Below are 22,909 nucleotides of genomic sequence, written 5' to 3'. Positions count from 1 at the left end.
TAAATTGCACAGAATTGGGCAGAATCAGGCAGAATCGTGCAGAATCGCTTGGGTTGGGAAAGACCTCAAAAATGATCAAGCCCAACAGTTAACCTAGCATTTGGTTAAAAGGAAAATCATATTTTGACAAGAGTGCACCACTCACACAACGCTAAACAGACTCAAAATGTCATTCTGAGAAATATAACGAATTTAGCCAGCGGAGGACCCGAAACTGGGAGAAATACCTTAAACTGGAGCATGTCGTTGCTGTGGTATATCACCTCCAGGCGAAGCGTGCTGATGGGCGACGTGGACCTCTCGAAGGCCCTGGCCGTGGTGTTTGCGTAGGTGAGGTTGGCCACCAGCCCCGACGCCGTGTATTGGACATTGGAGATGGAATAACCGTTGTCAGAGCCGTAATAGCAGTAGGGAACGTTCGAACTGGAGGTATCTTCCTGAAAATGTGAGCACGTGGCCAGTTAGTGAAAGAGTCACTTGGTTTTCTTTTTTTTTTTTTTTTAATTTAGTTTTAAGCAGCAAGGATTCAAAAACTTGTTTTTGTTTCGTTTTTGGTTTTTTTTTGGTTTGTTTTTAATTTATTTTATTATTATTATTATTATTTAGATAACGTACTTTTGTCCCCAACGTTAAGCAATAAAGGCAGATTTCTGCACCATTTTAGAAATAATGAACTTGTTCGAGTCAAGAATCCACCCTCAAATAAAAAACCAAGTGTCGACATTGGTTAACACCTCAGCTCTCAATAATCACCATTTTGCCTATTTGTACAAACAAATCTACGCCTGCTCATTGCATTTTAGCTCCTAACGAGTATTTTCACATCTTTTTTTTCACCAAATTCAAGGTCTCACTCAACTTCAGAACACATTTTAAATATACTCAGTTCATAACTTGGCCAAACATGCTGCTGCATGAAGAGCCACTCCCAAATATCTAAAATTCCCCAAATATTTCTAATAACGGCAAATACTTCTAATAATGACAAATTTCAGGCAATTCGTCCAGAACTCCAGCCTGTCATCATGATGTCACGGTCATCACAACCACACACAATAATCCAGAAGTAAAACCTAAAAATCTCCAGGAACAGGAATTCTGGTTTGGAGATATCCAACAGGGACACAACCCATTGCGTTCACAGAAAGAGGAAGATTCCTTGGAAATTCAAGGATTTCTTCTCATTTTGGATTTCTAGAGGAACAGATTTTAGCTGTATGTGTTTCAATGGAAGCTTATTATTTAAAAAAAAATGCAAAAAAATCCCAAACCTGATGTCTTGCAGGTCTTGTTGGCAATGGCAGAGCCCAATGAAGGTAAGAATCTCAAGTTTCCTCTATTTTTTACAACCCTATTATTATTTCTATAATAATTTATAGAATATATTTATAGAAATAATTTTCTGTTTTTCTAATATTTCTATTATTTTCTATAATAATAGAAATACGCTGTTATAATAATATACACTATATTACTATTTTAATGTATTTCCCCAAACACCAGATTTTCTTCTAATTTTCAGGCTTCAGAACTGCTTGAAAACAGCTTCAGTGAACCACAGTTTTCTGAGGTGATATGGGAGAAGGACAAAAGGGACCTTTTCTTGTAAAAAAAAAAAAAAGTTATGATTCTTAAAACATGACAAATCTTTACTTACAGCCCAGATGCAGCCGCGTTGTTCGCATAGTTCCTTGGTGACCCCTGCGCTGGGATAACAATCAAATTTTTCGGTGGTACGGGTTCCTAGAGTCCATGTTAAGGTGTACGATTTGCCCAAATCAAGCTGGAGCCCGCTTATAACAGCAAACTATAAAAATTAACAATAACGCAATTAAAAATTTACAATATTAACAATATTAACAAAAATTAACAGTAAGTTGTGTATCCCATTCATTATTGTCTTTTCTTTTTTTTTTTTTTTTTTTTTTTTTTTTTTTTAAGATCTGCAGAAACAAGAACTTGCCCAACATGACATTTTATGCACTCTGTTTTTTTCCAAATGTTATTTTTTTCCAAATGTTAAATAATTTCATCCATTAAATATTAACCCAATGTTAAAGTTCGCCAAATTCACGCACAGATCTGGAAATGCTCCGACCCCTCAACTCACATGGAAGCACACTAGGGCTGAAGAGAATCGCACAGCTCTTAAATAAATGCTTAATTTTTTAAGCCAATTTATATATATATATATATTTTTTTTACGTTTTATATTTACAATTTGAAAACTGTTTGATTAAGTGGTAAAGAAGGCAAATATTATTTACCCTCCTGCAACATTAACTACAATCCTAAAACCATTCCTCCCCTTATAATTGTAATTGACCCACATAAATAATTAACAATCTTTTTTTTTTTGTGCACAATGTCTGAGGGCAAATCAGATCTGCCACCTAAATACATGCGTTTAATGAAATTACACTTTGTTTTTCTGAAGAAAAATCTGCATATACCAAAGATTTACAATACTACTGGCCACTTTCCACTGCAATATATACCCAGCAGATATAATAATATTATTACTTTATATATATATTCATATAATTTTATATATATATAACATATAATATTTATATATCTAATATATACGACTCCAGAAAATTATAATTCCAGTTTTCCTCCCGTTCTTTACCTTGTCTGTAGGATTATAGGTAATGTTATGAGAAGAAACTTGCACAGCATTTCCCTGCAGCACCGTGACTGTCATCAGTTCCTGCTGCAATCCCAAAATTTTGATTTCTTGGAACATCAGGTTATTCGGGTCGGAGTAATTGTTGTTTATGACGTTCAGTTGCAGCGTGTTCTGAGAAACAATGAAATAATTGTATTGAATTGCCAATGTTTCCCCAGATTTTAATTCCGCTCTTCCTTTCACTCATTGGAGATATTCAGCTTAATTTTTTTTCCAGTATACAAGGATTTCTGTCAATTTGTCAGATTTTGAGACTCACAAGCATTGTGTTAATCTCCTTTCAAGTTCTACCTGCTGCTGATGTTTTACAGCTTTTCTCCATTATAGACTTTATAAATCTATAGAATTTATAAATTCTATAAGCAGATGTTTTTTTCTCACTCTATAATATGTCAAGAAACTGGAATTTTTCAGATATTATAAATAATTTTATTAGCGATAATATTTTGAAAATGGCACTTCTTAGACTTTGCCAAATACTCTGTTTCTTAGTAAGTATTGTAGGAATACCCATAGAAGTTTAACATTGGAAATGAAAATTATTTCTTTTTAAAAAACATATGTATACTTACATTGGAAACTTTGAACTCATAGAAAATGTAGTTTCTATTGCCATCGGAAGCTAAAATACAGAAAAATTTTGGTTGCAACACAGAATGAAAGACGTCAAAAAAAAAATGCATTCTGACAATTTACTTCTTTTGTGGAATTGACCCAGAGTGCCAATATTATTTTATTTTCCAGAAATCTCAGTGACTTTTAATTTAGGCCTTTTCAAGTTTAGGAATTACCTACCAAGTCATGATATTATATGCTGCAGAATATCTCTTAGATGTAGGAGCATGAATTCCATGAAGGTCAAATAAGCTTCAAAAGCTCTTGAAGGATTTAAGTATCCTTTCTAATTAAATGATAACAGAATGCCTAAACCCTCAGAATGCCCAACTCCTTAGCAAAATCAACATTCTTCATTTTCCAAAAAATCCCTCACTTCAAGATTAAAATAAAAAAAAATATATATATTTTTTTATATTGGTATGTTATTCAAATTCATGAACATGGGAAGCAGCTGCCTTAAAAATTTTGTGTTGATAAGCACACCTTTTCTGTTAACAACATTTTTGCTGATCTGCCCAAGAATTTAATTCATCCCAAAAGGTCAGAAATGTAAAAGTTTTCTTCTTTAACCAAATTTTCTTGGTGAGCCTGGGTTTTGTGGTCTTGCTCCCACTGAAAGTCATTTGGGTACATGTCTTTAACGATCTTTAAGGACCCTTCCAACCCAATAACCCTACCTCATCAACCCTACCTCATCAACCCTACCTCATCAACCCTACAAATATTTTGGGGGCGTTTTTCCTGAACTAACAAGAGCCGATCAAGACTCACGTGCAGATTCTCCATCATCCCAGAACAACTCCCCAGTTGCTTCGTTGTTGTCATCCAGCGCAATGATCAGTCCCATAGGATTCTTACGGCTGTGGACCAAAACCAAAACCCCACCATTTATTAATAAAAAAATTTAGATGTGTAGTAAACAGTCTTTAAAGCGAAATAAAATGAAATAAAAAGTCTTTAATGTTCATTTTAAGAGTATAGAGCTCAACGGGGCTTCAAAACTTTGAGAATTGTCTTGTGTTGGTCCCTGGTTTACGTGTTTGATGATTTTCAAGTAAAAGAATAAAATCCACTGAAAGTTTGCAAAAAGGGAAAAGAAAAAGAATGAAAAGAGAAAAATCTTCTCTAGTTAATTATTAGAAATATTACGTCACTGAGAAAATCAGTGGTGACCGTCCTTAATTTCCAACTTTCAAATGTTAAATACTGCTAGATAATAATAATAATACTGCTAAAATGCTGCTAAGTAATAATTACGCTCCAAATACTGCTTTATTTACGTATTTATTTCCTGAAACCGGGTGGCCCCAAGGCCCTTCCTTTAAATCCCATTTTCCTGCCAGTTTAGTGAAGAAAATATTCCGCCCTCGGACGTACCTCGCAACGGTGTTGGTCGCTGGCTGCTGGGTAGGAAAAACGTAGCCACCGCGCAGGTGAAGCCCCATCCTGTCTGCGGGCAGGTAGAGCGGCACTTTCTGCTTCCTGACGGACAGCTTTGTGCCCTTTTGGGTAGGGATGAAGAAGAATTAGGTTGCATCACCCACTGCTTTCTTAATTCCTTATTTCCTCTTAATTCTTCCTTTTTTTTTTTCTTTTTTTTTTTTAATCTAATTCCTCAGTTCCTTAATTCTTCTCAATTTTTTTCTTTTGAATCAATTCCCAGTTCCTTAATTCTTCCTTTTGGTTTAATTCCCAGCTCCTAAGTTCTTCGTTTTCTTTATTTCTTAAATCCTTAATTCTTCCTTTTATTTAATTCCCAATTCCTTAATTCCTCCTTTTACTTAATTCCCAGTTCCCAAATTCTTCCTTATACTTAATTCCCATTTATTTATTTCAGCTTAATTCCTAGTTCCTTAACTCTCCCTTTTGATTTAATTCTTAAATTCCTCAATTCACCTCGATCCCTCCTTTTCTTAAAAAGTTTCAGTCCTGAGATTATCCATACTGCTGCCAATGGTCCCAAAGTAAACCAGCAGAGATCAGTACGGTATAATGCTAAAAATCAGCAGTTCTCCACATTTCTGTACCCTATTTCCTTACCGTTTCATAATCGTACCAGACAGCATCAGGAATATACGCTTCAATGGTGTCCACCCCCTACAAGGCAAAAACAGAGACAAATTTCATATTTGAATGCAAATTAATCCAATAAACCAAAATTTCCAAAATCGTAATAAAGCTGACAATGAGAAAAAAATCCGATCTTTCTCCTTATTTTTAGGCAGAGTAACGATATTGTCCCAAAACTCAGAAAATCGGAAGGCATTTTCAAATTGAAGGAATAAAAGAATGAGGGGGGAAGATGGTCAAGGAATTCAACTTGTTGAGAGGGTTCTGCTGCAATTTACTGTAAGAAAGCTGAAGTTTTCGACTTGAGGTTCCTCAGGAATTAATAATGGGAATTGATATAAAGATATCAAATATCAAATAATATCAAATCATATCAAACATCGAGACAGTGAAACCTACCTGGTCAAGTACGGGGCTAATGAGCAGGCCAGGACCCCACAGGAACTGCCTGTCCACGCTCCACGTTGCTTCATCAGAATAAAACCTAAGCAAAAAGGAAAGCAATGGCCTTAATTGTGCTTAATCTTAGGTAAATACACAGCTTATTAATTTAGTCTGCATTAATTACGCCTGTGCATAAGTGAGTCTGGGTGTGTTTCTTAATGTAGTTTAAGGTCTTCAAGAAAATAAACAGGACTAAAGGCAGGAAAATTAAGTTTGTAAAATAGACATGCTAACAGAGAATAATTTAATAAGCTGCTAATGAAATTTCATAGCAACTCTTAGAGTAACTGATAATAATGGTCACTACGTGTGTGCAGAAATTATAGATGGATTCGATGACTCTCCAGATTACTCCAAAATGGTATTTCAAAATTCAGACATTGCGCATTGGGATATGCGCAGTGTCTTTCACAAACTACACATGGTTGGAATTCTTTCTAGGAAGAACAGATTTGGGATGGAATTCTTTCTTTCTAGGGAAAAAAAAAAATGGATTTGGGAACTTACTCGTGCAAAACCGGCCGTGCCACTGTGTCTCCTTGGGTGTGAGCTTTGTAGAAGAGCGTGTACAGGTAGGGCAGCAGCGTGTAGCGGATGTTCAAGTAGTGCTTTGAAGTTTCCACCAAAATAGAATCTGCTCCAAAGTAGGCAGGATCTTGGGGCTGAAAGTAACCAATAAGCGATTTTAACTTCTGCGGTCTATGGGGTGCTGCCAAAAATCAGGATGTTGTGGCAAGCACAACGCATTTGTGGACACCAACGGGGATGAAATTTGATTTACAAAAATGAAGTGATGCCAAGCATATTCGCTGGTGCCTACAATTAATCCTTACAAAGCTAAACCTTTCTGAACCAGTCTACTGTTTAACTATTGTTGGTGGAAATTTATTTTTCAGAATTCTGAATTTATTTTCATAGATTCTGAATTTAATTGAGTATTAACTGCCAGAACAGAAATGTGATAGTTTATCACAAGATGAGTCTTTGTAACAGGATGTACAACTTACTTGGCATAGTTCGGTATTGTGATTCCTGGAAAATGGGTAAAATGCTCCTACTTGCATCCATCGCCGGCAAAGTTCTTCTGAGACGTCATAGAAGAAACCACAAATATCTGCTCCAATCTTAAAATAAAACCAGAATGTGTTGAGCACACAACACATCTCTACCAAAAATCCTCTAAAGATACGGAGATTTTTCTGTTCATCCCTAATTGATGCCCAGGGTCATAGAGCCATTCATCTCAGTTCTACATCCCGTTTCTCCAAATCTCTCATCTGTACCTAAATTTTATATTTTCCATTGTGTTTTCCTCTGTTTGAACCCCAGAATTCTGGAGATATTACACGAAGTAGCCAGGTAGAAATTGACTTTTCAGTAAATACTGCTCAGCCCAACTTCTGTGCACGTGGAATTAGAATTATTCAAATATAGGTCCTACAGAAAGTTAAACCAACTCCAAGCTAACACTGCTCATTGGTGCTAATATGCATACATTAGCATAATAGCACCAAGGTCACAGAAATTCAAAGAAAAATGCCCACATTTCATTAATAATTGTATTTAAAGAGTTTCCCAGAGGTATGAGGTGGCTTGAAGCACAAAATCCTATATTTGATATCCACACACACATATTCAATAGAGGGAAATGGTGTAAAGATAAAATCAGTTATTCCTGGGAAGAAAATATTTAAATAGACTCCCAGGGGGATAAATTTAAAGCTTTGAAAGGCAGAATTAGGTTGAACTCCATGATCTTTAGAGGTCCTTTCCAACAAAAACCATTCCATGGTTCTACAAAAAGACATTTATGCAGATGGGCTTATATATATCAAGCTCGACAGAGCATAATTTAAACATTTTGTTGTAAAAAGGTACCAAAAATGACTGTTTCTTACATAAGGGATTCCAAAGAGCCCAAATTCCAGCATTCCGGGAATCGCCCATTTGAGCTGATCCCACGTGGCGGCGTTGTCTCCCAGCCAGTGTCCCGCGTACTTCCCAGACCCCGCAAAAGTAGACCTTGAAAGAAGGAAGCTTCGTTTCCCAGGAAATATAGTTTTGATGGCTCTGAAAAAAATAAAAAAATAAATAAAAAATCAAAGAAAGGTGAAATTAGGCAAAGAATAAATTGGGTATGGAGATGAGTAGATCTACCTACACTTACATTCACTGATTTACCATGATAAATAAGTAAAGGACACAGACGCCCCTAATTTTTAAAGTGTCTATTAACTAAATTATTATTTTTTATTAATTTCACTAGCATCGTTAATTTCACTAACCTTAAAGAACCCTTTTGCTTTTGCCTGCCAACCTTCATCACATTTTAACTCTAAATAACAAAGCCTGGGTCTCCTTTCAGCTTTGCTCTATGCACAGAACTGCGCTACCAAAATCCAATGCTAGGGGTTTGAATTTTGACTCAAAAAATTAATTTTAATTTCAAAAATGTGATTTTGAATGCCCACTGTAGAAAGATTGGAGATGCAGAGGTTTGACAATTCGTATAGACCCCCAGATTGGGTTCCTTGGGAAGTGAATTGCCCAGAATTGAGGGCATTGGCTCTACTCTTGAAGGTCTTTTCCAACCGTAATGGCTCTATGATACTCTGATTATTATTATTTATTTCTTTTTAATTTGAGACGTTAAGAAGCCTTCCTTACTCTTGTGTTGACAGAGTCATGGAGTATCCAAAAAGGTTGTGGACATCGTATTGTTTCCCCCAGTTCTGCACTGCATCCATGCAGAGCGTCTTGGAATACAAGAGTCGGTCAAGAATTTCTGTGACAAAGCAGTTTGGGAAATGCATTTTAGTGGATTGAATTTAATTGATTTATTTTTAATTAAATACAGAGAAGATTTCTGCCTTCAAACTTTCTGTATCTCACAGCAATCCACATAGAAAGTGAAGTAATTCCCTGCACACTCCTAAGCTTTGCCAATGGGGTGGGATTTACCATCCTGAGGCTGCACGTACACCAAATTTTTGATTTAATAAGATTAAATCCAGCTTCAAGCCGGATTTCACATGCCAGGAAGGACTCGCCCGAAAACTACACCCCAAAATTTCTGAACCATTTGACCTGGCCATGACCATTGTCCGGCAATGATCAGAGGTCTGGCTTGATAAAGAATTTCAGTTCCACTTTATCATTGCCTGCACCTCTAATTATTGCCATTGAAATAGTAGGTGATATAGATGGTAATAAAACAACAAAAGGTACAATTATTATACACAATTAAGACACTGACAACCTTCATTTATTATTCTGGTGGGTGTAAACCAAGATATTCTTTTCCAGTGAGCCATATAAACCACATCTTTGACCTGGCATTTGGTATATTTGTACTTTCAGTCAATAAAAGTACTCAAAAAAATCCATAAAACCCACAGTAAAATCCCTCCATATCCTTTTAACTGATAACACAATTATCCACAGATTTTTTGCTAAAAGATTTTGATTTTTGTTTTCTAAAGACAGACTTACGGGGCGTGTAAGGTGGGTAGTTTAATTCATTCTGCTCACAACCCTTACTTGAGCCTTGAACAAAGTTGGCTACTTCATTCATATCCTGAAAAAAAAAAAAAAAAAAAAAAAAGGCAAATTCCAGTTTCAAATTGAAGCTAAAACATTCCCAACACCGATACTTTTTGGACTTTCAGCCAACTACGTGTATGTCATTGCAAAAGTGACTTGTAGCTGCTGACCGGAGCGCACAAGAAGCACAGAAAATAATATTTATTATTTCCTCCAGCAGCCACGACACCGATGTACGAAATCATCAAAAAAAAGTCTTTCTGAATGTCAAAATGATGAATTTGGAACAAAGTGGTGATGGTAGGATTTCACCCAAACTGGAGAAATTACAGCTTTTCCCAAATCCTGCGTTGTTTTTTCTACAAAGTCCCAAATATTTGCACAAAATAAAAACAACCCACAGGCTGCATGTTCCAGCCTGAAAAATGTTCTTACCCTGTAAAAATCCCAAATCTTACAAAAGGTGTTCACTTTTTCTCTACCTAAAAGCATAGCTCATTAAAAATAAAAGCTACCGTAGGAATTATGATCATTGTCACCATCAATTCTTTGATAAATAAAATTACACTGAATATGCCTTGACTGAAGGAAGCAAGTATCCAATGCATTAGGGTAAAATGTAAGTTTTTAAATTACAAACTTTAAATTAAAATTAAATAAAAAAATCAAAATTACAGAAGAGATGTACAAATCCTGCATGGATTTCAGGTTAGTCACAATAAACCTTTCTCCAAATTCATCGCAGAATTAAACAACCCATTGAGCCATAAAACTGATTTTTTTTCCTTTTTTACAAAAATAATTGAAAAAGGGTGAATTCCTTACAATCCAGAGCCCATCATACGGCACTTCCCTGTAAAATGTCTGACATTCTGACACCCACCAGCTGGTGCAGGTGGGACTGGTGAAATCTGGGAAGACGGTTCTGCCTGGCCACACCTAAATAAAAGGAAAAAAAAAAATAAAAAATTTAAAAAATGAAACATTCTGGGTATTAAAACTGAGAGTTATTTTTGCAGGACAGTGTTTTTACAGCCATCAGGAGAAAACTTTTGAGATATGGATTGCAAAAGAATTTGCACTCAGAAAGAAGTTAATGTCTTGAGTTTTCAGCTCAAAAGTCATTTTTAAGTCAAAATTAAGTTGTGCAAAATTGTGCCGTAAGCAGCTCCATTTGTAAACTTGTTCTAAAGAAATTTTCAAAGCACTAAAGGGGAAATTGCTATGTGATAATTGAAAATAAACCGATGTTGGCTGCCGGCATCTACTGGCCATTTAAAATGGTTCTTTTCCTTTTGACCTAATGTACAGAAAACTGCTAAAAAAATGAAATATTTCCTTACCTCGCCAATTAAGGCAGTACCATCAGATCCGTTAATCCAAACTTTACTGCTTTCTCCACTCTGATAGGATGGGTATTTCGAACCGTTTGCAAGATTCTCAGTGCTAATAGCTGGATCCTAAAAAAATGGAAATAAAATTACAAAACTACAGAAAATGTGCACCCACTGTTATTGAGCCCAGCAACTCTAAGGATGTCAACTGCAGCAACGTTCAATTATCCTGATATTATTTAAGAAGGAAAAATAATTTGTTTCTTTTGAAAAATACATAAATATATGATATTCTGTATTTGATGTAACGTCATAGTAAAACGTGATTATAATTATTACCAATAATAATAAATGCTTACCAGTATGAGAACATATTTTTTATTATAGTTGTGCAGATAGCTTTGAAACTTAGGGAGGTCTGCGAATTTCTCTTTGTCATAAGTAAAATCTTTCCTTGCTTCCATGTAATCAATATCTGTGTATTGAACGTCCTGAAAGAAAAGAAGCAATACTTGACTCCGGGATGTGCTGCATTTTGATTAAAATTTCTGGAAAATCAACCGATGCAATCAACTGGATGCAGGTGTCTATTTTTAATGGTTATCCACCAGTCTTGTTGTTTTTTTTTTCATGAAACTGGGAAAAAAAACGGCTCTTGATGCTGATGTTCTGTGGCTTCTGAGAGCATCAGAAAATCAGATATTGGGAAAACAAGCTATTTTGGTTGTTTCTGCTCAATTTCGCTGCCTTCTCCATGAAAAGCCACATTTTTACTCACGAAAGGAAGATCAACTGCTACGTTCCGCTCCACAACTGCCTTCACCTCGTCCAGAGACCCATAATCATAGCGACTAAGCTGAAAGCCGAGAGCCCAATAGGAAGGCAACGCCGGCAGTCCGACCAGCTGGAAATTAAAACCAAAAAAGGATGAGCTTTTTGGGTCCGATTCCCTAAATTTGCACTCCTCAGAGGGATTCAGCTGGAGCATGAGAAGCCACATTTGATGCAATCCCCTTCAACTGTGAAGTTTTCCTATGCTTTTTTCCCCAAAAAAACAGCCAAAAGCAAATGCTGATGCCAAGAACGACGTATCCATTGATACCCATTGAATTATTATGTTATCCTTAAAAGAGTAAGCTCTTTTGAAAATAATTATAATATTTACTAATTCGTTATTTAATATTTGAATGCTCAGAACTTTAACGTTCAACGTTCACCACTCAACGTTGCGACACTCAACGCAATTATTAACCAAACATCAATAATGCTGATTTTTGACGAGCAAAGCCAAAGGTTGGAGAACATCTGGCCAAAAATCAACCCTGACCAAAGCAGAATTACCAAAACCCAACTGCCCAGGGCCCCCGAGGGTGGATGCCTACCTTCACGTACTCTTGCACCACTTGCTCGGGAGTGTCACCTAAGAAGACATAAAAATCCAGAATTCCGCCAATTGTTCTGTAAGTGACTGCTGGCGCCGGTTGTAGGGCAAACTCTGCAAGCCAAAAAACACACAAAAATGGGATGGGATGTTTCCTAAATCTCCAGTGACTGTTATGATGACATGAGATGGAAAAAATCAAGTAAACCCAAAAGCTAAATTACTTGAGCTTAAAATGAAAAGTTTTCAGCTCCTTCTAAAAATGTTAATTATCTTAATTTTTAAAATGTTTCTATTTACTTTCCTTTACAGTCCGAAACAAGAAATCCTTCTCATTGAATTTTCAGTCTCAAGACACTAGAATATTTCACTTCAGCATCCAAATAAGCACCATTTTCCTTAATTAAGGAAAATAAGCACAATTTGCCTTAACAAAGGAAAACTAAGGGCATATATTTGAAAGTGCTGTTTAAACTTAATTTTAAATTTAGGTTCTGCTTTTAATGTCTCTTTGCATAGGAAAAATGAGGAAATCCTTGCCCTAATGACTGCGTTCACATGTTTTAAGACAACTCCTTTCAAAATTTAACAGGATATTGTATACTTTAAAAACTGAAATCAGCAGCTTTGCAGTGCAATAGCCCTGCAGATCATAGAAAAAAAAAGGATTTTTTTTTTCCTTTTTTGGAATGAGTAGAGCTGTGGAGAAGGCGTGCTTACCCATGGCATTGCTGTTCATCAAGAAAACACCAAAAGAGGCTCCACTTGTGTCTTCCAAACACAAGAAGAAAGTCTGGACGCCGTATAAGTTATCCATGTTCTTGAAGGAAAACAGAAAAGATCATTAAAAAAACACAATATCTCAAAAAATGTATCACCTGCAAGGTTAAGCTTCTCAGAATGGGAATGTAAAATTTGCTCAAAATCCAATGAAAACCCAGATTTGAGGAAAACCTGTCTCTCTCGGAGCCATACGGATAAGACCTCAAACCTCTGATTAAAAATTATTAAAAGGATGAAGATTATAAATTCTACCAGGGATGGAAAGGAAATAAACACAACCATTTCTGCAATGCATTTGGTTGTAGGCAAATGCAACCTGCCTTAGTTTGGGGTTGAAAAAGAAAAATAGAAGTAACAGCCCACAGGCAATATTTCAATATTTTAAAATAATAATAATTTGTAAGTACTGAGCCATTCTCCTGAATCCTATTTCAACAAGAGGATCAGTGCTGCATCAATCTAACTTTAAAGTGCCAGAAGTTATATCAGAAATGTCATTATTATTTATTTATTTTTAATTTTTGCAATATTGCCTTGTCGAGAACTAGCACACTCTAGCAGATATTTCTTTTTTCTCAAAAAGGCCAAAAGCTAGGAATAACTGTAGCGATAATCGTTTGAATTGATAATCGTTTGACTATTTCACCCAAAGATACAAACAAAAATATATTCCGAACGGGAATCCAAACTGAAAAAGCAATAATCTGCTTCTTGGAAACTGGATCAATTTGTGGAGAAAAAAAAAAGCTGGGGGGAAAAATAAGTAGGAAAAAAGCCATAAACAGCTGATAGAGCTATTATGTTTTGTAAATCAACAGCTGCCAAATGCGTTATTTCCTGAGCAACGAGGGAAAGTGTTGTACCGGCCAAGTTTTGCATGTGGCGAGGCACAGCCAAGCTGTTTTTTATTCTTTTTATCAGCAAACAAACAGTGTGAGATTTTGATGCTCATGAGCTGATAGGCAGCATGTTACAACACCGGTCAAATCGACCAAATCACTGCAAATATTGACCAAAAGCTATTCCACCGGCAATTTTACTGGGTTATATCTACCTTTTTGCAATCACATGCAGCACTCAGCACAGAATAAAATAAAATAAAATAATAAAGTAAAAACAAAATAAACATAAAATAAAATAAATAAATAAAATAAAATACATAAAATAAAATAAAATAAAACAAAATAAAACAAATTTTGGCGAGGTGCCAAACATGCAATATGTCTGGATCACAGGATTTGCCCAAAGAAAATATAATAAAATTTGCTTACTCCCGAAGGGGCAGAGTCCCGGCTGAACATGGGCCAGGTTTTCCAGTTGACATCGTGCTGGAATTGCTTGTGCACGTGCTCGCCAATGCCGTAGATGTTGCTGCTGGGGAGTTTTGTGGAGAGCTGCAAGAACTGGTCGGCGTACACCAGCGGGCCGATGGCGGTGTTGAACCTGGGGGGAATCGGGGAGAAAATGGGAAGGTCAGATCCGTTGGTGTCGCTAAATACAAAATAAATAAATAAATAAATAAATAAATAAATAAATAAAATCCCAAGCCATTGATTTCAAAAGAAAATTCGAATTTGAGTTTTGAAGAAAGTGATTTTGTCGCTTGGTGTGTCATATGATAGCCAAAACCTTTTTTCTTTTTTTTTTTTTTTTTGGCATACCACACTAAAAATACTGCGTGTTTAAACAATAATTCATCAGTGGTGATTTTTTTTTTTTTTTTTTTTCATTAAAAGCGACTTTGTTTTGCTCGTATTTAAATAAAAAGACGAAGGGTAATACAAACAACCCTCCAGAGTGTTGTTTCAAGCAGGTCCCCCTGGATTAAATGACGTGTTCTCCCCCTCCACGCCTCAATTAAATCAGAGGTGGTTTCCTGAACACCAGCTCCGTAATTAATGGCAAATTAGTCCCTAGAAAGGCTTTTAACAAAGCAAACAATACAAAGCCCGACGGACGAAAGCAAATCCTAGCTAATTAAACTCGAAGGGTTGCTAGTGGTCAGGCTGGTAATCACTTCTTAATTGGTTTAATAAATATTTCCTCCAGGTGCTTCCGCCTTTTAACGGGCCCCGGTGTTGGTTTAGGTTTAGTTCATGTTTGGGTGTTGGTTTTTTTATTTTCCTAAGGAAATAAAGGGATTTAAATGCTTCACTTTTCATATTTTATTCCTATTTCACTAAAAGTAGCTTACTGCTGGCTGGTAGGAAAAAGTCCCATATTGTATGCATAAGGCACGGCCTGATATTGATGGTTGAGAATTGCAGAATGAGCTTAATTAAGACCAAATATATATATATATGTAGTGATTTTAAGTGCTGCCGAGGATTTGTAATGATCGAGGACCTGAGGACTAATTGCCCTGAATTTATGGCACAAAGCAGCTGTGAAGATTTCCCCAAGATTAAGGGGAAAAGAGGGTGCGGAGGCAACAGGGCAAAAGGTGACCCTGTGAGATGGAGCTCCCCATCGCCCAAATTTTGAAAAGAATATTTCCAATTTTACATCGAAAGAATATTTCCATGCTGTTCATCCATCTAAAGAAGAAAAGCAGGAGCTGGCATGCCCGAAAGAGCACCCAATGTGACCATACATTCAAAATAAGATAAGATAAAATAAGATACATAAAATAAAATAATAAAATAAAATAAAATAAAATAAAATAAAATAAAATAAAATAAAATAAAATAAAATAAAGCAAAGCAAGCAACCAACCAAAAAAAAAGAAGGTGATGTCACAATATTATAAATGAAAAGCTCCAAAGTTACTCACAGGACTTTTCCGTTGCTTACTCGGGTCACCCTGATGCTAAAGGGATTGCTCTCGACATCGACTCTGTATTTTAAATCGGAGGCTGCCGATCCGGTGAAGGGCACCACGTGCTCATGGGGGACTTCAAACCTTTTGTTTTGGGGGTCAGTGATCTGTAAAGGAACACCGGGACGTTAAACATTAATGAATGTAACACTTTCCAGATTTAACGTCTGATGAGACCAGTTATGGAAGAGATCTGACTGGGATGGACTGGGAATCGTGGATGGAAGGGGTCTTAGAGACCGGTTATGGAGGTGATCTGACTGGAGCCAGATATATATTCATATATATATTAAGATATTTCCCATCATCTCCTCTCTAAAGGAGAATTATGCTCAAATTCTGAATAATAATAGTTTTAGGCATTTCTCAGCATCTCACTTCCAGTCTTTCTGGACGTCCTATATTGGCTGGTTATAGCCAAATCCACCCCAACTTCCACATTTCTGGCAGGAAAACGTGTGGCAAACACCTTCCATCCCCCCCCAGAAAATAAAAAAAAAAGGACAAAAATAGGGCAGGAAAAGTCCAGCCCAGGCTCAAAATCCATCAATGGCCACTGAATTTTACGCCACATAATAAAATGAATAAAAGTACTTACCCAAAGCTCTTTTTCTGATGAAAAGGGGGAAAAAATGGAAGTAGGATAAAAAATTCTATTTTGAGGGGATTTTTTTTCTGCATGAATGTTGTTGTGTTAATGATTTTGTACCCATTGCTCCTCCAGGTACAAGAAAGGCTTCTCCTGGTTCAGATTTTTTCATTAGAAACACAAGGAGTGCTAATTTTAGGTAGGAGCCACAGGACAAGAAAGAGGACTCATTACTCAATTAAATTAATTCCGTTATAATCTTGTAGAGTATCCCTTGTGCACCACCCAGGCCAAAGTTTTATAAAATAAACAAGTAAATAAATAAATAAATATAAAATAAATATAAAATAAAATAAAATAAATATAAAATAAAATAAAATAAAATAAATATAAATATAAAATAAAATAAAATAAATATAAATATAAAATAAAATAAAATAAAATAAAATAAAATAAAATAAAATAAAATAAAATAAAATAAAATAAAATAAAATAAAATAAAAACATTAAATTTGGAAAAACTCACCTTGAAGTGAAAGCGATTTTGTGTCTGATATTCCCCAGTGAGGAGCACGGTGTTGATGTCGTTCCCAAAAAGTGACGGTGCGGAGAGCCGGTTCAACAAAACTTGGAACCCTTGGGGTGGGGAAATTAAAATAAATAAAGCATAAAATCGCTGAATTTATTAGAATCCATGTTTTCCCAGTTCTTGGTGTGTGAACTCACCCTGTGGAGTCGACTGCAATTCCCCCCCCGTTTTGTAGCCATGGTTGGAGGAGAAGTAGCACCAGGGCACGTTGGTGTCAACCTGGGGGCTCCAGCAGCAGCCACGGAGGTTGCACAGGTTCTGGTCCAAAACAAAGCAAAAAAGGTGATTTTTTCCACAAATAAATCCCCTATTATACAGTTTATGAAACACACACGAGGTGCAGCCACCAAAAACCCTATATAACACTTCCCATCCACTCAGCTCAGGGATGTGCCAACATATCACGACAAGTATGTGCCAACAAGAGTTTTGGGGACTGAAACGAGAAATTTGCTCATTAGTTCCGAAAATAAATTAAAAAGGAGGATTTGGGGATATTTGGTTCTTCCTTAAAACCATCAGCAAATTAAGTTTTTTAAAGAAATTATTGCCATGGCAAATGGGATAAAAAAGGTCATAGGTTGAGGAGGGTTTTAAAGCAAACGAAGTAATGTTTTTAAAATTTCTGCTTTGAAATTTTTAGCATTGAAGTAATGTTTTAAAAACATTAAAAATAATGAAAAAAAAAACAAACAAACAAACAAACAAAAAAAAAAACATTGATTTTGGTATAAAGACAAATCAATTGCTTCCTTCCTGACATATAAATGTCTCCAAACGGAGCACCTGATGTGTCGATCATTCCAACCTCATGTTGAAAAACCAGAAATTTTCAAGTTAGTTCCGCGTAGCCTCAAATGGAGATAAAATCAACTTTATATAAAGCAATTAAAAAAAAAAATATATCAGTCTGTCGTGTAAAGCACACGTGCTGGAGTAGTGACAGCAACCTTTCCAACCCAATAAACCAATAAAACTTTCCAGCCCAATAAATTCCTTCATTATTTTTTTTTTTTCTGGAAGGAATTAAGTTGTTCACCCACGTTGTGAAAGAATATCACATTTGAAAGCAAGATATGGGCCCTCTGTTGCTTCAAGCATCCAATTATTTTTGTTATCATTAGCAATACACATCATTCCTGGGGTCAAAGCATCGCTGTGATAATATCCAGGGAATTTCATGGGGAACAAAGATCCACCCGTGTCCTCAACCCAATACAAAGATCTCCAGGACTTTCCCAAGGCCAATTTCTCCCCGTTTCAGTCAATGCAGAACCAGGCTGGATTTGGAGCAGCTCAGAACCACCCCAATTTCACCCACTTTTGTGCAAAAGCCCAAGAAAAGCTCATTTTTATGGTATTTGGCTCAGTTTTGCAGTAAGCACAGAGATGCCTACAAAACCACCCAAGACAAACCAAAATTCACTTTAATTATAAAATATTTCAACTGCCTTAATGACTATTAAGACTGAATATTTTTAAAACAACTATTGGATATCAGAAAATGACTAAAACGAATGTTTAATACCAGAAAACAATTATTAAATATCAGAAAACAGCTACCGAATATCAAAAGTGAACTATTCGTCCCATATCGGGGCATCCACCATCCTCTTCCTCCAACTTTCTCCTACCTTCCAATCATTCCTCCTTCCTCCCTAGCCCAAAAACTATTTCCATAAGAATATTAGAGGAGAATAATTAAATATTAATGCTTAAATTAGCTCATTTAGGTAGGAATTTAGAGCGTATGCTTTATAGCACATATCATAGAGCACGTATCGTTCACGTCCACCACCGGTGATGGAGCAGAGTCCACCCGAAGAAGGGGCCCGTGCCATTATCAAAGTCATAATTTTATATAAATATTTAAGCTCACCCTGCCCTCTGGGCTATAAAAGCGACCTCCCAAATGCCGATAGAGGCACTGGGGGCAAAAATAGCGAGCTTATCCAGAGATAACCTCGATAGCGGCGATAACCGCTGAACGTTGAACTCTGCCCCCAGGATCAAGGCAAGGCATGGCTGCTTTGTGTAAAATTCCACAGATCAAGCAGGGTTTTATCAGAAAAAAATGATAAATCTCCAGCTAGCACGCGTGCTGGTCATGGTAAGCGATACCAGGGCGTGTTCACGAGTATCGTCGAGCTCGTATTCGAGCGTTTCATTTCCCTCGGTCCTGTGGCTGGCTAGGAAATGGTTATTTTCTCCCCATCCCTCTCTGCTCCATAATTCTAGTTTTATGAGCTCATTTGCTTTGGTTTTTGTTTGTTTTGTTTTGGTATTTGGGATGGAAAAGAAAAGCGAGACGGATGCTAACTGGCTCTACGAGTTTCCACAAATCGAAAATTTCCCAGCCAACATTTAGCCCAAAATCTACTTAATATCGGAAAAAAAGAAAAAAGAACAACAAAAAAACCAACAATAAAATGCCTTTTGTTACTTATTATTATAGAATTGTTCAGTTATTCCATCAAATCAACTTAACAGTCTTCAATAAGGAAAGAAATTTTCAATGCTTAAAAATCAATGGACTCTAATGGGTGATGCACAATGTGAGATTTAAATAAATAAAATTTCACCACATCTTTGCTGCACTGCTGTGGGGAGAATAATTCCCAAAATACGTGATTCTCTGGTTTTATCCTCAAATTCTGCAATGTTTAATGCCTGTGATATGGAATGGTAGGAATGATGCACAACGTGGGACGCGCCATAAAAATATTTGATAATTAAATTCTTATTAAATAATTATAGAGTTCACTTCTGACATCACACCAAAAAAAAATGCACTTCTGGCAAATCATGATTTGCCATGAAGCCAGGTTGCAGCAAAGCCTAGAGGAAATTTTCCCCAAATTGCTTCATTTGGGCCTAATTTTGTTCCCAACCCCAGTCCATGGCATGGGCTTTATTGCTCCCTTGAGGAGAAAAATCAGACTTGATAATGGGCTGAAATTGGTTTTAAAAAATAATACTAATTTCTTTTCAATTTAATCTTTTAATTAAAAAAATAATAATAAATATTGTTTTTAACGTTGGTTCAAAACTTTGAAATATTGGTTAAACATCGGTTTAAGAATTGGTGTTAAAAGTAGTTGTTAAAACTGGTTGTAAAAATTGGTTGTTAAATTTGGTATTTGCACACTACCAAGAATAATAACGCTTTTGCAGGTTGAAAAAGCATTATAAATAAATAAATAGTTTTGGTATAAATAACGTATTTTACTATTATGAAATGTGAGTAATTTTGGCCCTGGGTTTTGGCTGTAACACCTGGCTTTTGTGCGTTTTTGGGGTATTTCCAGACCTTGGTGGCAAATTGATCCGGGATGCAGTCAATTTTCTCGGCTGTTGTCACACTCGGGCAGGTCGGGAAAAAATCTGCGAGGCGAAGGAACCCAAAGGTTAATTTGGGGTTGTGGATGAACATTTCACACCATTTAAGTTACCCAAAACCCAAATTATTGCCATGCTCTTGCATCTGGTGTTTGTTTCTTGCCCCTGGAGCACCCAACCACCATCATCCATCTGAACTGCTGCCACGTCTCCGGTTATACAAAATTTTACAACTGCCAAAACCAACAAATAGAGAGAAAAATCTTCGTTTTTTCATTATTATTTTTTTTCAGGGTGTTTGTGAATGATTCCTGAAGTAATACAATAACAAAAAAATTAACATTTTTGGTTATTTCCTGCTATCGGCATGTGACTCCGGTTTACCTTTGGTTAATGATTAAAATGGGAGACTTGCCAAGAAGAGAACGTCGTAAATTTTTGCAAAAGCGCAAGGAACAGAATGCAAATTTTCTTGCTTTCCCACATTTTCCAAGACCCCTACAACAGGCATTACAAGAATACCCTCAATTTCCGAAGGAATCCTTCCCATTCACCTCCAGAATCCAATTTGTGCAAAATTTCCATTGATTTTCTTTATCGGATTTTTGTCAAACTGATCTGAAAATTCCAAAACGGTGATTTTTTTTTTTTTTTTTTCCCCAGAAATTGACACTTACGAGTATTGCCAGTATCGCCAGTATTTACTATTATTTCTTCCTTCGTCGTCAAAATGCCAATGAGGACGCAAGCCACAGCCACCGCCAAGCAGAAGAGGACGATAAAAATTATTTCCAATTTGCTGAATTTCGCCTTTCCCATCTATGGAGGAACACCGTTGCATGAGGAACCCCAAAGAAAAAAAAATTTGGAAAAGATGGAAATTATTTCTATTTTAAATTGTGCCCTTAATACACGTATTAACAAAAATTAAAATATTTCTAAAATAGCATTTTAAAAAAACATTAGTTTCAATAATTCTCCTATTCCATACAATTCAAACCACGTGCAGGACACTGTTATTCGTCACATGTTCCTGCAAAAGTATATTCAAAACAGAATTTTTACCAACTCTAATTAGAGTCTTTTTTATTTTTTTCTTTTTTGCTGAAATTCCAGAACCAAAAATGAAAAATCGGGTTTTGAAAAATTTGTTTAAAAAAAAAACAACTTTTGAAAAAAGTATTTTTTCAAACGACCAAAAATTTGTGTACTCTACCAGAGGAGATTGATATATTAAATATTAAAGTTTGTTAAAATAAAATTTTTGTGCAAGGTGGCTCTCCCAACCAACCATAACATTCACTTCTTTTTTTTTTTTTAAAAAAAAAATCCAATTATGGAAGCACCCAAAATGAAGAAGTTTGAGCGCTAAATGTCTGCTCTCCCACAGTTCAACTGCGGAGCAAAATTTCTAGAAAAACAGGAAAGCAACAAATTCAGTAACGCACCTTACGGCCCTCCCTCCTTCCTTTCCAGCTCTGGTTTTGCGGCCGTAATTCCTGGTTTTATTCCGTCTCGTTATCAGCCGGGCGTGTCATTTGCTAACGAACCTGGCCAATGGCAGCTGCACGCGGCCGTAAATGGCTTTAATTTTTTATTTATTTATTTTTAAAGGTTTACAGTTTTGCTGATTCTGCAGAGCGGCCAAGGCAGGCGTTTCCCTGATTTACAGTACTACATGATAAAAAATAAATTAAAAAAAAAAAAAAAACACATTTCTGAGGGTTTATTGCCCATTTGCACTGAGCCATGATTACCTGAAATTAAGGCATCAAAATTGGAAATAAAATTAGAATTAGAATGACATCGAGGCACTACAAATAAAATCAGAATTAAAATTAGGATTAAAAATGAAATCAGGTGATTAAAATTAAATTTAGAATTAGAATTTTAGAATTAGAACTAGAGTTAGAACTAGAGTTAGAATGAAAATTAATAGAACTAAAATTAGAAATTAAAATTAAAATTAAAATTAAAATTAAATTAATTAAATTAAATAAAGGCATCATAAAGGCACCCTGGGTAAATCTCCACCCTCCTCCAGGACACAGGCACCCCCAAAATTTGCTTCTTTTGCACAGAAATAACAGAACACCTAACCAGGGACTCAGGAAATGAAAAAAAAATAATCAAAAGAAGAAGAGTAAGAATAAAAGTAATAGTAGTAATAATAGTAATAGTCATAATAATAATAATATAATACTAGTAAAATAATAATAATAATAATAATAATAATAATAATAATGACAATTATAAAAATAATAATGGTAATTATAATTATTATAATTAAAATAATAATGGTAATTATTATTATGGGCTGCTCCAGGAATTGCCGTGAATCACTGCTGGCTGATAAAAATTCCGAAAAAAAATTTTATTCTAAAACGAACTGGAAAAAAATGGGGGTTTTCTGACCCAAAAGCGCGCTTTTTGGGCCAGGAACGGAGGCCGGCGGGAAGGAGGCCCAGGAAATCCCGCAAACCTCGGTGTTATCTCCGAGCCTTCGTTAGGGCCGAGATAACGAGCGGGGGGCGGTCACGTGGCCGGCCAGCCCCAGGAGGTTTATGGCCGATGAAGGCCCGGCCCCGGTCGCCTTGGAGGCCCCGTTGGAGGCCACGGGGGGGTGTAAAGGCTCGGCCGGGAAAACGATCGCATTTATCGGGAAGGAGGAGCACGTGAAGTGGGGGGGGGGGGGGCGGGGCGTGGGTG

General features: G+C 36.2%; 1 protein-coding gene across 2 annotated transcripts in view; it reads right to left on the bottom strand.

Moving 5' to 3' along the window:
• Positions 1-21,734, bottom strand: part of LOC309891245 (maltase-glucoamylase-like) — a 34,724-nt gene extending 12,990 nt beyond the window's left edge. Inside the window, exons 1-26 of one of the 2 annotated variants that reach the window (XR_014319484.1) lie at positions 21,649-21,734; positions 20,878-21,019; positions 20,172-20,245; positions 16,999-17,119; positions 16,799-16,908; positions 15,639-15,790; positions 14,137-14,308; positions 12,803-12,902; positions 12,084-12,196; positions 11,480-11,605; positions 11,061-11,192; positions 10,711-10,827; positions 10,193-10,306; positions 9,317-9,401; positions 8,492-8,609; positions 7,723-7,894; positions 6,832-6,948; positions 6,332-6,486; positions 5,780-5,864; positions 5,351-5,407; positions 4,688-4,812; positions 4,082-4,170; positions 3,265-3,314; positions 2,633-2,803; positions 1,658-1,807; positions 228-437 (exon numbers count right to left, since the gene is read on the bottom strand). Coding sequence is in view for 1 of the 2 variants with exons in the window: in XM_082785618.1 (XP_082641744.1) it covers positions 228-437; positions 1,658-1,807; positions 2,633-2,803; positions 3,265-3,314; positions 4,082-4,170; positions 4,688-4,812; positions 5,351-5,407; positions 5,780-5,864; positions 6,332-6,486; positions 6,832-6,948; positions 7,723-7,894; positions 8,492-8,609; positions 9,317-9,401; positions 10,193-10,306; positions 10,711-10,827; positions 11,061-11,192; positions 11,480-11,605; positions 12,084-12,196; positions 12,803-12,902; positions 14,137-14,308; positions 15,639-15,790; positions 16,799-16,908; positions 16,999-17,119; positions 20,172-20,245; positions 20,878-21,019 (3,057 nt within the window). In the remaining variant the exon portion in view is untranslated. The remainder of the gene's footprint in view (positions 1-227; positions 438-1,657; positions 1,808-2,632; positions 2,804-3,264; positions 3,315-4,081; positions 4,171-4,687; positions 4,813-5,350; positions 5,408-5,779; positions 5,865-6,331; positions 6,487-6,831; positions 6,949-7,722; positions 7,895-8,491; positions 8,610-9,316; positions 9,402-10,192; positions 10,307-10,710; positions 10,828-11,060; positions 11,193-11,479; positions 11,606-12,083; positions 12,197-12,802; positions 12,903-14,136; positions 14,309-15,638; positions 15,791-16,798; positions 16,909-16,998; positions 17,120-20,171; positions 20,246-20,877; positions 21,020-21,648) is intronic. The other variant, XM_082785618.1, reaches the window with a different exon arrangement.
• Between the last annotated feature and the right edge of the window lie 1,175 nt (positions 21,735-22,909).

The sequence above is a fragment of the Aythya marila genome, assembly GCF_965140915.1.
Source record: "Aythya marila genome assembly, contig: HAP1_HAP1_SCAFFOLD_505, whole genome shotgun sequence".
In the NCBI taxonomy this organism is placed as follows: Eukaryota; Metazoa; Chordata; class Aves; order Anseriformes; family Anatidae; genus Aythya; species Aythya marila.
Note: the sequence above shows the minus strand (reverse complement) of the source record. Positions and strands in the feature narration are given on the sequence as shown.